Source organism: Sebastes fasciatus, chromosome 16, assembly GCF_043250625.1.
Source record: "Sebastes fasciatus isolate fSebFas1 chromosome 16, fSebFas1.pri, whole genome shotgun sequence".
Classification (NCBI taxonomy): Eukaryota; Metazoa; Chordata; class Actinopteri; order Perciformes; family Sebastidae; genus Sebastes; species Sebastes fasciatus.
The window spans coordinates 17,613,652-17,629,522 of NC_133810.1; the positions used below are offsets into that span (position 1 = coordinate 17,613,652).

Consider the following 15,871-nt stretch of genomic DNA (forward strand, 5'->3'; position numbering starts at 1 on the left):
AATATTGTCCAGAAACCCTCAAAGGTACTGCATTTAGCATAAAAAATATGCTCAAATCATAACATGGCAAACTGAAGCTCAACAGGCAACAACAGCTGTCAGTGTGCTGACTTGACTCTTACATGCCCCAAACTGCATGTGATAATGTGACAGTGAAATGACTATTATGGGGGCTAACATCATCACACATGAATACAGTTCGGCTCATTGGATCCACAAGAGCCTCAGCTTTCATGCTTTACGTAATTCCAAGACTGTTTAGGGTCCCCAGTATGCAGAAATATTCAAATACACCATTTTAGTATAGGCAAAAATAACACATTTATACTGCATTAAAAAAACTGGAAAGGTTTTTGCCCCAAACTTCATGTGATTATCATAAAGTGGGCATGTCGTTGGTACCAATAGAACCCATTTTCATTCACATATCCTGAGGTCAGAGTTCAAGGGACCCTTTTGAAAATGGCCATGCCAATTTTTCCTCACCAAAATTTGATTGGTACCAATTGACTCCTCAGGTTTTCTCAGTTTTATATGATACCAGCATCGTCACTAGCTTTAAAACTGAGCCCGCTACAAACTAATGCGTTAAAGAAATTAGTGGCGTTAAAACGGATTTGCGTTAACGCGTTATTATTGCGTTTACATTGACAGCCCTATAAGTAACACTTTTAATGTCATTCTTTTTCATACATTTTTAATTGATCAAGTGTTTGATATAGAGTATAAACTAATTAAGGTTTGTGTTGTAGTTTGAGAAGAAGTTACATAATATGTGTGGGTTAGGGAAGGTATATTTGGGAAAGAAACTTTGGGAAAGAGACATATTTTAATGCTGGCTTAAAGCTTCAGGATGTTGAAACACAGTTTCAGTTCTTTAGATACATCTTGTATCGTTTCTCACCGTTCAGCCAGCTGCTCTTTAAAGTATTCTACAAACAGACTGTCTAATGGCCTTTGCTCTTCAAATCTTTGTAGAGACGTTACAGAACCAGGATGCTCTACTTTTTTATATGATTTCTCCCAAATTACCATAAGATTAGAATATTCTTTCATGTAGCCTCACATGAAAGAAAATACAAACACCTGTACACAAATAATCAACAATAATCTTTTCTGCTGAACCCAAACAGTCACACACACGCTGCGCTTGAACGATGTGTTCTCCGAGTCACTTTGATGGAGAGCGGCTCAAATTAAATAAGGTTTTTAGAAAGAAAGGTGTTGTACTTGCAAAAGGAAGGTTTGCATAAATCTCTCTAGCAAGCCAAGGCCACAGAAACAGAATGAATGTTTTTTTATCACTCTCAACAATCCACATATTGTCTTTTTTTTGCCCTTTGCATGGTTTTGTTTTGCATATCACAATGCAACTTTTTGGATACAACAGGCATGAATCATTTTCAAGGTGTTGCCACGTTCTGAAATCTGAAAGTAGAAAGTCCACTTTGAGGACCATGGAGTGTCTTTTTCAACAGGCCATCCAATTTCAGCGAATCCATTTCAACTCTCGTATCTTGCCAAATTCTCATATGGCCTTTTTCTCAGTGTGTTATTGCAGTATTGATTTCAATTCCCGTTATGTCTTTTGGAAGATTACATTTTCATATAAGTAAAATGTCTAAGAATGTATGAGTATGGTTCACTGTACGCATTCATTTTCAGATTCAGGTTTTTGAGGTCACATTTCGATATGATTTTTGATTGTTTATGCATTTAAATCTATTCATCCATACATTATTTACACAAACACAGCTCGGTTTGGCTAGCTCAAGTACTATTTTTTATTTTTAAAGAGGCAAGATACTATGAAAATGAGCCTCACACATTTTTGGCATTAGCAATTACCTTACCAACAAGTTTAGCATTTCAAAATGATTGAGCCAAATTGCATGTCCTTGTGTGTAAATAATGCCAAAATCTGAATTGTCAAATGGATTTTTGTAGTGTTACGGTTAGGAAAGATGCGTGTGGTTAAGTATTTATTTTTTTTGGTCAATAATATGCACATGTTAAGCATTGTACAATAGAGGGACAACAAAATAATAACATACCACTGATCTTTCTTTTCCATTTTTCAGTTTCCTGCTGTTGCCATCTCGCATTCATTAATGTCTCTCAGTGTGCCGCCACTACTGTCTCTCTTTCTTTCTCTCTGTCTATTTGTCTTTGTGTGAGCATAGTGTGCCCCAATAGACATAAAATGTAGAGAATGGACATCAAGCTCCACACAGTTTCTAGTTTGTACTGTTTAATAACTCACTGTTTGTCTTTGTCTGTTCCAGCTTTAAGGGACAACAGGATTGAGCTGGTGCACGCGTCGTGGTCGGAGTTGACCATCAGCATCACTGACGTCACGCTGACGGATGAAGGCATGTACACCTGTTCTCTCTTCACCATGCCTGTCAGAACAGCCAAAGCCTACCTGACTGTCCTAGGTGAGTGTTATTTGATATTTATTTATTTCCTTCTTAAAGGAAAGGTGCACACACATTTCGTCAACCTCAACCTTTCCTATCTGGATTACCGTAGTTAAGAAAATCCTACATTTCCCAGAATTACTTTGAACAACGGGTGTTGCTTTCAGCTGTGGAGCACACATTTATAGAGCAAAAAAAATTGGCAGATTAGTGAGAAGAAAGGAGCAAAGAAAGAGCTGCATCTCTCACTCATCTACATTCCATGTGGCTACAATGAATTCTGGTCTGCGTAGGCTACTGTTTGTAGTATTTTGTGCATGTTGGCTCATTGGAACAGCTTACTAGGACACTGAATGGAACTGAGCCATCATTCATGTTATCAATTTCTCCTGTGCTTTTCCTACTATGACAAGTCAAGTGTGTAGGTTTTAGACCTTAAAACAACAATACATCACCAAACATAAGACGGGCCCAAAAATGCAAGGTATAGTACACTGCCAATAGCTGTAGTAAGCAAAAACGTGTCAAAAGGTTGCAATGAAATTTAGGTGGAAAGCTAGGCTAGTGGCCAAGGGAAAAGTGAGTAGTTTTTGTGCACATCCAATAATATTTCAAAGGTTTGGAGTTATTGGTAACATTTTTATGTAGACAAATATTATATTTTAAATTATATTTCACAAACCTTTTAGAAAGGTGGCAAATAAAAGTACGTATTTTCATAAATATGAATATTATGATTGTTAATCATTTAAAAAATTGTGGAGGGTCCAAAATCAATGTTTTTTGTTTATCTCTGTGGAAGATATCTGACGTTCTGCTCCCACTTCTAACAAGGCTTGAGAGCCAATAGTAAAACAACGTTGGTATCACGTGGTATCTCTGGGTCGTCAGTTAGTGTGGAAAAAACAGATAAATGGCTGAGATTGACGTTAAGTGCCTGGCAATGACTTGTTGTGAAGTAAATGCAAAGGAACAGGGTAGGGAGAATGCGACATCTAGAGGCTGAATGCTATCAATGTTATCAATTGCACATTTAACAATGCAACATTTGGAAAAAGAAAAACAAATCACATGTACGTAATGATTCTATCAATATATGTATTCAATTTTGTGTTTAAGTTAATTTCAAAAAATTATTATTGAAACACCTCCAGACAATTGTGCAACCTTGGTGGAGGTTAAGATTACAGTGCATTCTAGTTGTTGTTGTTTTTTGGTTGATTTTTTAGTTTAAACAATTAATTGGTTTGTTTTTTTCCTTTAAGACAAACTAAAATGAACAAATGAACTACGGTTACAAATAGCATATTGCTTATGCCAGCATCTGCAGGCAAATAAAAACATACTGTTGGGCCCTCCAGTGATGTTTGTGTTGTGATCATCGCCCCACACAAACATTGTCTCATTTCCTGCCACTGGGCTTATTATCTTGCCAATTAGTTTTCGCTAATGTTAATAGATGTCCTAGTGCACTCCAGGACCATTAGCTGGCTCTCTGTGTTAACAAGCATTCAGAGAATTAGAGACATTAAAGGCTACTGCTCAATAAGGATATGGAGAAAATTATTTTGCAATACTGAACAATAGTTAATGGTGCAAGCCAGGAAACAGTAGGGGGATTTAATAGACATACAAAATGGTCTGGGAATGGCCTGGTTTATCTGCCACCATTTCAGGACAGCGAGTGCTGGGAATGAAAACAAGAAAACATTGAAAATGATTTGGACAAAATACCAAACAGTTAAATAAATGTGCAACAAAATGAGCGCACACATTCAGATCCAAAATATTTTGGTGAATAAATACAAACATGTGCTTATCTATTACCACAAAAACAATTTAATTATGGAAAAAATAATAAGAAATAAAATCATTCAAAGTGCAAAATGATAAAGTAGTAACTATAGGGCAGTCATTCCCAAAGACTGGGTAGGAGGAGATTTTATTAGAGTCGCCAAATAAATTTGCAGAATTTCTTCCATAGTCTTTTATTCAACATTTACATCTGCAGTACACTTTTGTGCCACATGAGGGAGCCTGAATGTTCATATTGTTCTGATAATTGTAGCTTACTTATAACATTGAATCTAATATGAAAGACTAGCGTACATTCTGTTTGTTTTACTGATGAGAGGAAAACAATGAGAGCCTGTTAACTTCACCTAAATGCATTTATTTGGTCTCATTTAAAAAGTATTCAACATGTGTATGCATGTGTGTATAATGTCTACCATCTTAGTGTGTTAGCATTCCAGCATTTGTTAATTGAACTAAACCCAAAGTACAGCTGAGGCTGATGGGAATGTCATTAGTTTTGCAGGTATTTGGTGCAACACATTTCATCGCAATCCATCCAAAAATTGTTGAGACATTTTACTCAAAACCACAGATGTCAACCTCTTGGTGATGCAGAGGAAAAGTCAGGGGATCACCAAAGTCATTAGAATTCATCCATCGGGGGGTCATGAATGTCAATCCATCCAATAGATATTTCAGTCTGAACCAACATGGTGGATCGACCGACATTGCTGTCCCAAGAGCCATGCCACTAGATTGGCGACATGACAGGCTTAACATTCAAATATTTATTTATTAGCAGTAACTGACTTTGATTTTGGTTCTAAATAACTTCTTATAAAAATGACCCCTCTGCACTTTGTATAAAATGCATCTTAATAAAATGTGTACAATAGCATAAAGCAATGTGATAAAAATGAAACTACAGGAATTATCAGTGAATTATTGAACAGGAAGTTTTCACCTCACATTAGAAATCTCTCATTTCTTTTTCATGTCTTGAAAACGCTGTTGGTCGTGCTTAAACAGTCTTGCACACACACACACATACCCAAAGCACATACAAATCAATGACGCACAAATGAGCAGAGAAACACACACACACACACACACACACACACAATGCTCTAAACTCACACACACAAACACACAAAGGGAGAGAAGGATTAGCAGCCTCTAGCCACCCAAGGGGAACGCGACTGTATGAGATGAATACTGTATTTGATCTGTTCTCGTTCAGTCTCGGAGAAAAACCATCAAACACTTTTCTGAGTCAAAACACACTTACTCGCTCACACGCGGCACAGTGCTTAGTTAGATATAGTGACACTTCACACATTTGAAACCTATGCATTGAACAGAAGTGCAAAGAAAAACATATAGCTTTTATTTAGATGGGGAGGGATAGATCTGACCTGCATACTGTATCTGCCATGCAGCAGCCTTTGTTAGGATTGTGGATGCTGTTTGTTCCTTCAAAGGGATGGTAAACAGGAAGAAGGAGCCTGGTAATAAACCTTGCAGGAGGCGGTGAGACAGACAAGGCCAGATTCAGTCAATGGCATTGACTGACAGACCTTTCAGACTCTGAGCCTGAGGCAGACTTATTGCTCATTGACATTAGAAGAGCAGACTTTACACACTTAAAACACTCATTATAGGAAAGGCCAGTAATTAACATTTTCTGTACAACCTCGTGGCCTCCTCTGTGGTCACAAGCCTTACAAAGGCATTTACGCACACACACACACACACACACACACGCACACAAAAAACATGTTTTTCAACTTTGTGCTATTTCAGCCTGTTCTCATTCCCAGGGCGTCAAATACTGAAGCTTTGTCACGGCTGTCGGCATTAGATACTGACACTTAAGGCACCCTTTAGCGTCGGTGGGAGCCGCACCGGGCTTTCCATTAACTACAATGTAAACCCATCCACGTCAATATTAAACGCTCAGGGAAATTGCACCGGCAGTGTGGTGACGAAGTTTTAAGAGCGAGAAGACACACACTGGGCGGGCAGATGGATCCAACAAACACAAGGCTTTCATCCAGATTGCTGTTTGTGTCCCGTGCATCACGTTACAATCTGTTTTATGTTCTGTGTTCACAGCGTTCAGTGTCATTTTCACTGTACGAACGTAGTAGTTTCAAGCCCAACCATGTCGTTTTTTCCTAAACCTACCTTCAAACTATAGTGATTTTATTGCCTGAACCTAAGCAAGTGTTTTAATTTACTTCACAACATTAAGCATGTTTTTACTGCGACCAAAAAGAGTGATGCCAAAGGGTCTGACAAAGCGTTAGTATATGACAAGTTGGAGTGAGAATGCATTGGCTATTTAGCTGGATATTTTTAGTTTACTGTTGGCATAGCTGCTATTTCTTTAGTAGAAAATAGCACTGAAAAATACACTGATCAGCCATAACATTATGACCACTGACAGGTGAAGTGAATAACATCGACTATCTCGTCACAATGGCACCTGGCAGTGGGTGGGATATATTAGGCAGCAAATTAACATTTTGTCCTTGAAGATGATGTGTTGTAAGCAGAAAAAATGGGCAAGCGTAAGGATGTAAGGGCCAAATTGTGATGGCTAAACGACTGGGTCAGAGCATCTCCAAAACAGCAGCTCTTGTGGGATGTTACCGGTCTGCAGTGGACAGGACCTATAGAGTGGTCAAAGGAAGGAAAACTGGTGAACCGGTAACAGGGTCGGTCATTGATGGCTCATTGATGTACGTGGAGAGCGAAGGCTACTGTAGCTCAAATTGCTGAAAAAAGTTAATGCTGGTTCCGATAGAAAGGTGTCAGAACACACAGTGCATCGCAGTTTGTTGCGTACGGGGCTTCTTAGCCGCAGACCGGTCAGGGTGCGCATGCTGATCCGTGTCCACTGCCAAAAGCGCCTACAATGGGCACGTGAGCATCAGAACTGGACCACGGAGCAATGGAAGAAGGTGGCCTGGTCTGATGAATCACAATTTCTTTTACATCATGTGGATGGCAACGGGTTCGAGGTGTTGACTCGGCCTCCAAATTCTCCAGATCTCAATCCAATCGAGCATCTGTGGGATGTGCTGGACAAACAAGTCCGATCCACGGAGGCCCCACCTCGCAACTTTCAGGACTTAAAGGATCTGCTGCTGACGGCTTGGTGCCAGATACCACAGCATACCTTCAGAGGTCTAGTGGAGTCCATGCCTCGATGGGTCAGGACTGTTTTGGCGGCAAAAGGTGGACCTACTCAATATTAGGCTGGTGGTCATAATGTTTTGGCTGATCGGTGTAGATTTCTTTATCTAATCATTTTGCCTTAATAAGTCATCATTTCGATTTTATTTTTTTTACTTTGGAAGTCCAAATTTAGATTTATTTAATATTATAATTTTAATCTAATATTTTTTTAATCTATTAATAATTATATTTCATAATTTTGATTTGAAGTGTTTTGACCATTACTCCATTAAAACTGAAATAATGGTAGCAGTTTTTGTCCCTGTAAATGTATATCCTACTGTCTACTGTCAAGTGTTGTGACTAATTATTAATTGAATTGGAAACTGTTCACACCAAATCTTCAAATCTGTGAGCATCACAAACAAAACTTTATTCACCACTATTGTATTTGAGTTGAGGCAGAGACAGAACTATCTGCATGGCTAGCTACCACTAGAGGTATGTGAGAAAATACGTTTCTTTGTAATTTGGGTGAAGCGACCCTTAAAGATGAGGACGGTCCAGCGGTGAAGCAGACCGTCCACCGCTGTGTCAGCCGGAATCCTCCCCGATGCGTTTCTCGAGCAGGACGCTGCTCAGGGATGCTGCTCTGTAGTCTGCTCTCTAATCTCCCCGCAGGAGCGCGAGCTGGAGGAGAATTTCCAATAAGGCATAACAATATTATTGTTGCATAATGACGTGCCGCTGTGTGTAAATTAGTTCCATCGCTGTGATCTCCCGTTCCAACCTTCAGGTGTGCCGGAGAAGCCAGAGATCGACGGCCTGACGAAGCCCGCCCTGGAGGGAGACCACATCACTCTGACCTGCATGACTCAGGGCAGCAAGCCCGCTGCCGACCTGCGCTGGTTCAGGAATGAGAAGGAGGTCAAAGGTATGTTACATCTGCATTTACATCTGCATCACTCCTATGTGTACACAATGTCATACAGACAGTATGTCAAGGGTAAAATCACAGATGTTCCTCTTTAATTGGACTACATATTTGTTATTGTTAGCAATTTAGTTACTTATTATAGTTTTAAAAAGATAAAGTCAATCATTCTGTGCTATTAGTGATGTTGCTGCAGTAATAACAATTTACTAATATTTCCAATACGAAGCTATAATTCCCCTTTAAACCCCTCAATTAAGCCCACAATCTCCACTGTGTTGACAGACACTAAAAAATATTGATTATCACATTTCAGCATGGTTCAGACCGTGCTTTGTAATAAACAAACAGAGCACAAATGTGCCAGGAAATATGAATTTGTGTTATTAGAATACTTTGAAAATGGGCAGATAGAATTTTTCATAAAGCTGGTAGCATGAAAGTGCTGCAGTGGATGTCTCAACAGTGTATTTTTGTTCCGAACAAGTTGTTTCTAATAGAGCAGATTCAGCATGTGTCCTCTGGCCTGAGACCGATACATTAACCTCCCTTGTTATCTGAGGGCTGTTCTAAATCACACTGACTGGACTACACACCTCATTTCCACCCTGCTCCTGCTCTGTTCTACTTGATGAACCATCCGCTTCGTAATTGTTTGAACGGGAGAGAGAGAGAGAGAGAGAGAGAGAGAGAGAGAGAGAGAGAGAGAGAGAGAGAGAGAGAGAGAGAGAGAGAGAGAGAGAGAGAGAGAGAGAGAGAGAGAGAGAGAGAGAGAGAGAGAGAGAGAGAGAGAGAGAGAGAGAGAGAGAGAGAGAGAGAGAGAGAGAGAGAGAGAGAGAGAGAGAGAGAGGGAGAATACTGAAGAAAAGAGAGCTAGGGACATGAAATGAGGTTTTTGAAGAAGAGAGAAACAGATGCAGTTCTGTATCAAATGAAATGCAGAACCCGGTGGGACAGACTGTCACAGATCATCAGCACAGTTGCAGAACTTTTTTCTTACAAAGGTCTCTGTGCTGTTCCACGAAATAGATTAAAGGCAGATAACGAAATGCAAATCACCCTTTTCTAATTTAAATGACTGCAAGTGTAAACAAAGAGATAGGATTGAGAATCACAGCTTTACTTTTTTTTTTTTGTATATTAGAGCTGCCAAAAAAACAATGCCAGTTTGGAAAGATGCTGTCAAAATCTTTGTGTAAGCCCACAGATCACTGAAACTCAGTAGTGAGAATAACAAGCAGCCAGGTGTTGCACATCCTAAACGCCCAATTAAATGTAGAAAAATGTCAAGTAAAATCGCATTTGGGATGCGAAACACACAGACACTTCACAGAGTTCATTTCCCTGCTTATACAAAGGATTAATAAACCACCAAAATATTTTTTTTTGCCAAAGCATGCATAATGTTTCTTATTAACTTTACATACTAATACTTTGTCTCTTCTGCTATCAGTTGTTTTTTTCTTCTCTGGTATCACCAACAAACATTGGCAAGGCCTGTCTTCTATCTGGCGCACATTTATTCCCTTTCCTAAATGAATGTGCAATGTTTTTTCACAGTATTTTAAAGGTACAGTGTGTAGGCGGGATCTAGTGGTGTGGTTGCAGATTGCAACCAGCTGAGTAGCCCTCTGCTCACTCCTCCCTTTCCAAGACTGCGGTAATGCGAGCTGCCGAGTGCAAAACCGTGGTAACGCCGTTTGGCAGGCGGCGGCTGGCGGTACCACGGTTTTGCACTCTGCGGCTCACGTTACCGCAGTTTCGCAAGCATGTCGGAAAACTACGATGGCTGCGTAAGAACGCAGGAGGCCCTATCTTGAGCCAGTGTTTGGTTTGTCCATTCTACTGCAGAAACATGGCGGTGCAACACTTTTTTATTATTGAGGTTCTGGCAACAATTACATACACGTCAGTTCCGAAGTATAGAACCATTTTTTTTCATCGTTTTTGAACAACTTTGAACAACAATACACAACACAAAAATAGCAGCAGTCACAACTTTGCAAACATGATACAAAACACCACCAGGCTGACATAATTACATTAAAATGAATGTCATCTGTTCCAATGTTGTTAATTAGACAGAACAATGTCTAGTCCAGATGGGTCCACCGTGTCCAAGACTGGTTGCCATATCTTAACAAATCCCTCGATATGAAGGGCTCATTCTAAGCTAACGAAAACACAACGATTCTTAGTTTCAGGCGATTATACACTAATGAAAACATAGTTTTGTATATTATATTGCATGTCTGCGAATAGATCCCCCAAAATGCTACACACTGTTCCTTTAAATAACTTTTGGAGTACAGGTTTCTAATAGACACACCTTAACAATCATCTAGTATCTGAGAGTTTTTTTCCCCAAAAAAAACCTGAACCAGCATGCTAACTGCTAATAGTCTTCCTATCATTATGGTAATTTATACTTGAACATCATTAATATGAAACGGAATACTTGAAACTCTCTATAACCATTATCTCACTTTTATGTTCTATAAAGAATAATCGTATCAATATTTCACTCATTAAATGCTGCTTACGAGTAGATCCCCAAGTCGCATATTGGTTGTTTTAATCTTGCTAATCACCACGTTTTTGTAATGTATTATAGTAGTTTGTCACTCCACTTTATGTTTCCTCTTGTGGCCCTTCTGAGGAACATGGAGCTTATAGAAGAAGAATATACACTAATTAGCGGAGTGAGTATTTTTCCTTACAGGCTTATTGTGTCTCTGTGGGTGATTATTGCTTCTCCCAGTGGCCCACTACTGAGAGAAGAGCTCCCTGTAAGGCAAATGGAAATGTAGCCAGGACATAATGTTCTTTTAATTTACCACAGAAAGTTAACAGGTAGTCAGAGATATCCTTGGTGGTTTGAAGTGAAGGTAGTCTCAAGAGGATATGCCTTCTCATTAAGGTCAGATGCTATAATTCTCTCCTCAACTTGGCACACTACTCCCTTTAATTTGGGTCTTGTGCAATTTTAAATCAGTATATTATCCACGGTGACAAGGTTGTAGTTCTTTGCCCAGAAAGGACACGAATAGTTCTGCTTTATCCTTATGTGTGAAAGTATGCATGTAAAACTTTATATTGTTGAAACTAATAATAATAGAAGGCAGTTTTATATATTTATACAAATCTGAAATTTGTATAAAGTCTCAAAGATCGGTTTTCTGTTTTGGGACAATGTTACCGAGATTTCTTTTACAAAAAGAAACTACATAATGCTGATATACAGTATATGCGATAATAATGCGTTGATGCAAATTCATTTTAACAGCACTAATTTCTTGAACAAATTAACGCAATTGATCTTTCAGAAGTTGTAGCGGGCTCAGTTTTGAAGCTAGAAGATACTGCTATCATATGAAACTAGAAAAAACCTACAGAATCCATTGGTACCAACCATGTCATACTAGCGAAGAAGGTTAAATAACGCTTCAAACTTGCGCTAAATTTCGGCGAGGAAAAACCGGCATGGCCATTTTCAAAGGGGTCCCTTGACCTCTGACCTCAAGATATGTAAATGAAAATGGGTTATATGGGTACCCACGAGTCTCCCCTTTACAGATATGCCCCCTTTATGATAATCACATGCAGTTTGGGGCAAGTCATAGTCAAGTCAACACACTGACACACTGACAGCTGTTGTTGCCTGTTGGGCTTGAGTTTGCCATGTTATGATTTGAGCATGTTTTTTATGCTAAATACAGTACCTGTGAGGGATTCTGGACAACATGTGTCATTGTTTTGTGTTGTTAATTGATTTCCAATAATAAACATAAACATACATTTGCATAAAGCAAGTATATTTGCCCACTCCCATGTTTATGAGAGTATTAAATACTTGACAAATCTCCCTTTAAGGTATATTTTGAACAGATAAAAATGTGCAATTAATCACGATTAACTATGGACAATCATGCCATTAATTGCGATTAAATATTTTAATCAATTTACATCCCTAATATATAATGAAAAGAACATCAACATTGTGTGGTTTCTTTTTGTAAAAGAAATCTTGGTATCATTGTCCCAAGAAAGAAAGCAGAACCTTGAGACTCTGACAAATGTCAGATTAGTAGATTTTGGTCCGATCTGGTATTGGACTCATCAAGAATGTTCGATCGGAGGTGACGTTTCGACCCTCGCTGAATTCACTGAAAAGCTCTCTTGGTGTCTGCGTGCCATTACACCCTTTCTGCCCCGGCTTAAGCCCAGACAGCTCAGCCTTCTATCTGGCATTAGGGTTTCCCAGGGTCCAGATAAGCAAGCAGATAAGCCCGAATCAATGCTGGTTTTGCACACAGTTTTAAGCATATATCATGGTATCGTTCCATTTAATTAACTGTAGTTGAGAGATGATATTGAATCTGTGTCATCGCCTTCATTCAGACTCCCTCAGAACATCCTCTTCACGAAGTGAAGATCTGATTTTCATCACCTCTAACCAAAAGAAATTCATGAACTTTTATACACATCTTGTCCTTGTCGCCATTATCTTTTTTTATTACATCATGGAGATTATATATAAACTTAGAAAAGTAGGTATAAATGCTGAAGCGCCCGTTGGATTCAAAGGTGAAGGACACATTGATCCCTTGATTAATATCCTGTCGTTCCTGACAAGTAGGTGTCTGTTTTTAATTAGCAGTCCGTCGCTCAGCGTGATACATTTGTCAGACATATTCAGGACGTGTTTAGTTCAGGAAAAAGTCCGTCCTCGAGATTATAATCGACACATTTACACATTTAGTTCTTCTTTGTCGCACCATAAATTAATTTCTACCACTACTTGGTCCACTTTCTTGTATTAATAAGAAGGTGTGAATTATTATCTTGATACAGTCAGTGTGACTTGTTACATATCTCACCATTATTTGTGAGACTCTTTTACCACATTTAAAAACCGACAATATAAATAAACACGTAAGAAAGCAAACACAAAGAGCAGCGCAGGTTAATACACAATGTATGTATGCATGTGTAGGCGTGTGTGAGTGCACTTGAAGTGTTCATCATCCTGACAGGATCAGGGTGTGTTCAATGTGAAAAGCCATCTGATTGTGGGCGACCATGCTGGGAATAAATGACAATTGTGACATATTGGTGTGGGATCTGGGGGAATAGAGAAGATTATATTACCGGCAGAGCCACTGGAGCAGTCCATCACCCATTCGCATGCAGTTAACGGACACCCTATGCTAAGTGTGTGTATGTGTGTGTGAGTAAAAACAGACAGATGGAGCAGACAGCCTGCATGTAAGGACATAAGCTTGCGCGTGTGGAACGGAATCCAATATTCTTATTTCTCAGTCTCTATGTCCCTCAGATCCCCTCAGTCCCCACCCAGTAATGATATATTTCTATCTCAGTTACACACCGTAACCCGGAGAGACCTCTGCCAATATCACCACATGTAGCACTTGTTTACACACCACTGAACCAGAGGGAGCTGTGTGGAGAGACCGAGCAAGACGGAGATGAAATGAATATTTATTTCAAATAAGGGTGGGGATGTTCGCTATCGGACTAGTATTATCATACTCCCTGACCTAAACTGTAGAGGTTATTGCTTCATCATGTTACGCGATAACTCTATTCCAAGGGGGCTTAAGGAGGAAAACACAAAGATTTGATTCAAATTCGCTCGCGGTCACATCCCCGTCCTGTTGTCAAACTTGTTAGTCAAGGACAAGGAACTATTACTGCAGAAACAACGTGCACTATTTCTGGTCGTTGTCTGCTGACTTTCCAGTACGCTATCACTCAAGTCTGCCCGCGCGCCAAAGAGTTGGAACAGTGACTGAACAACCTTTTCAAACAGCGCTGGCTATTTCCTCATTTATGGGTAATTGTCCTTGACTACTGTGAGTGAGAACAGAATAAGGTGGCCATCATTATTCCAAGGTTTGCTCTGGAAGGAGCTATCGAGGAGAGTGAATAGGCAATAGCTCCCGGAGCTTATTTCAAAGAGGATGATGTTGAAGTTGATGAGCCCGCAAGTGGCATTGTGAGCACTAAAATAAGAATTAAGTTCAGGAATTTCAAGTCTTTTTTTTTCAGTTTAAAGGAAAAATGCATTTTCAGTCATTTCGGCATGTGTTCGACAACGTTGCACACTGCTTAAAAAAAAGTCTGTGTTGGGACTACATTTATACTACCTAGGTCCCTGGGGTGGTGTGGATCAATGACCATTAAAGATGTAATTTCAAGATGGCTCCTGCAAGTCACAGTGGCATGAATAAAAGATGTCGCACACACAAAAATGCATATTCACCCTCTATATCCTGTGTGCAGCACAAGCACAAAAGTACTTGCATGCATGCACACATAATAATAATAATAATAATAATAATAATAATAATAATAATAATAATAATAATAGTAATAGTGATAATAACTTAATTTATAGAGCACTTTTCATACAAGAGATGTAGCTCAAAGAAAATAAAAATGCAACACATTTAAACAAGGACAGATAGGCAATAAAATTAGACAATAAGAGGACGGTAGATGCTAAAATATTAGGGCTATCAACCGATTCAAATATTTAATAGCGATTAATCGCATGATTGTCCATAGTTAATCGTGATTAATAGCAAATTCCTGTTCAAAATGTACCTTAAAGGGAGATTTGTCAAGTATTTAATAGTCTTATCAACATGGGAGTGGGCAAATATGCTTGCTTTATGTAAATGTATGTATATAGTTATTATTGGAAATCAATTAAACAATGACAAATATTGTCCAGAAACCCTCACAGTTACTGCATTTAGCATAAAAAAATATGCTCAAATCATAACATGGCAAGCTCAAACAGTTGTCAGTGTACTGACTTGACTAAATTGCCCAAAACTGCATGTGATTATCATAAAGTGGACATTTCTGTAAAGGTGAGACGCGTGGGTACTCATAGAACCCATTTTTATTCAAATACATATATTGAGGTCAGAGGTCAAGGGATCCCTTTGAAAAATGGCCATGCCAGTTTTTCATTTTTACTTTTTTGTAGCGTTATTCTCGACAATTTAGTATGACATGGTTGATGCCAATTGATTCCTTAGGTTTTCTAGTTCAATATGATGCCAGTATCTCTTCAAAAATCGCAAGGGAAAAGCACAAATGTCATATTGAATCACTCTATTTCCTCATTCACAACATCTCTTACTAAAAGGCAGGAAAAGGGTATTCAATATAGGCTATATATACCTACACAAATATACTATGAACTTTGCTTATCTTTGACCTGTTAAAATGTATTATTGCTTGGTACTTTTTCCTTTTCTTTTTTAATGCATTAAAGAAATTTGTGGTGATAGAACACATATTTTGTTATTTATCACATTTACTTTGACAGCCCTATAAAATACTTAAATAAAATTATAAACAGAGACCATTGAGAATAATAAAAATGAGAGATTAGTAAAATAAAATTAAAATCTAATAATAATTAGAATTACATTAATTATAAGCTAAATCAATAGGTTTTCAACTGTCATTTGAAAATGTTCATAGAGTCCGCATCTCG

General features: G+C 38.7%; 1 protein-coding gene across 4 annotated transcripts in view; it reads left to right on the top strand.

The window, feature by feature from the left end:
- cadm2a (cell adhesion molecule 2a) overlaps nt 1–15,871 on the top strand; it is a 254,049-nt gene that overhangs the window by 204,432 nt on the left and 33,746 nt on the right. For all 4 annotated transcript variants that reach the window (XM_074611346.1, XM_074611343.1, XM_074611345.1 and 1 more), the window contains 2 exons: nt 2,286–2,438; nt 8,197–8,334. In XM_074611346.1, the coding sequence (XP_074467447.1) occupies nt 2,286–2,438; nt 8,197–8,334 (291 nt within the window). The remainder of the gene's footprint in view (nt 1–2,285; nt 2,439–8,196; nt 8,335–15,871) is intronic.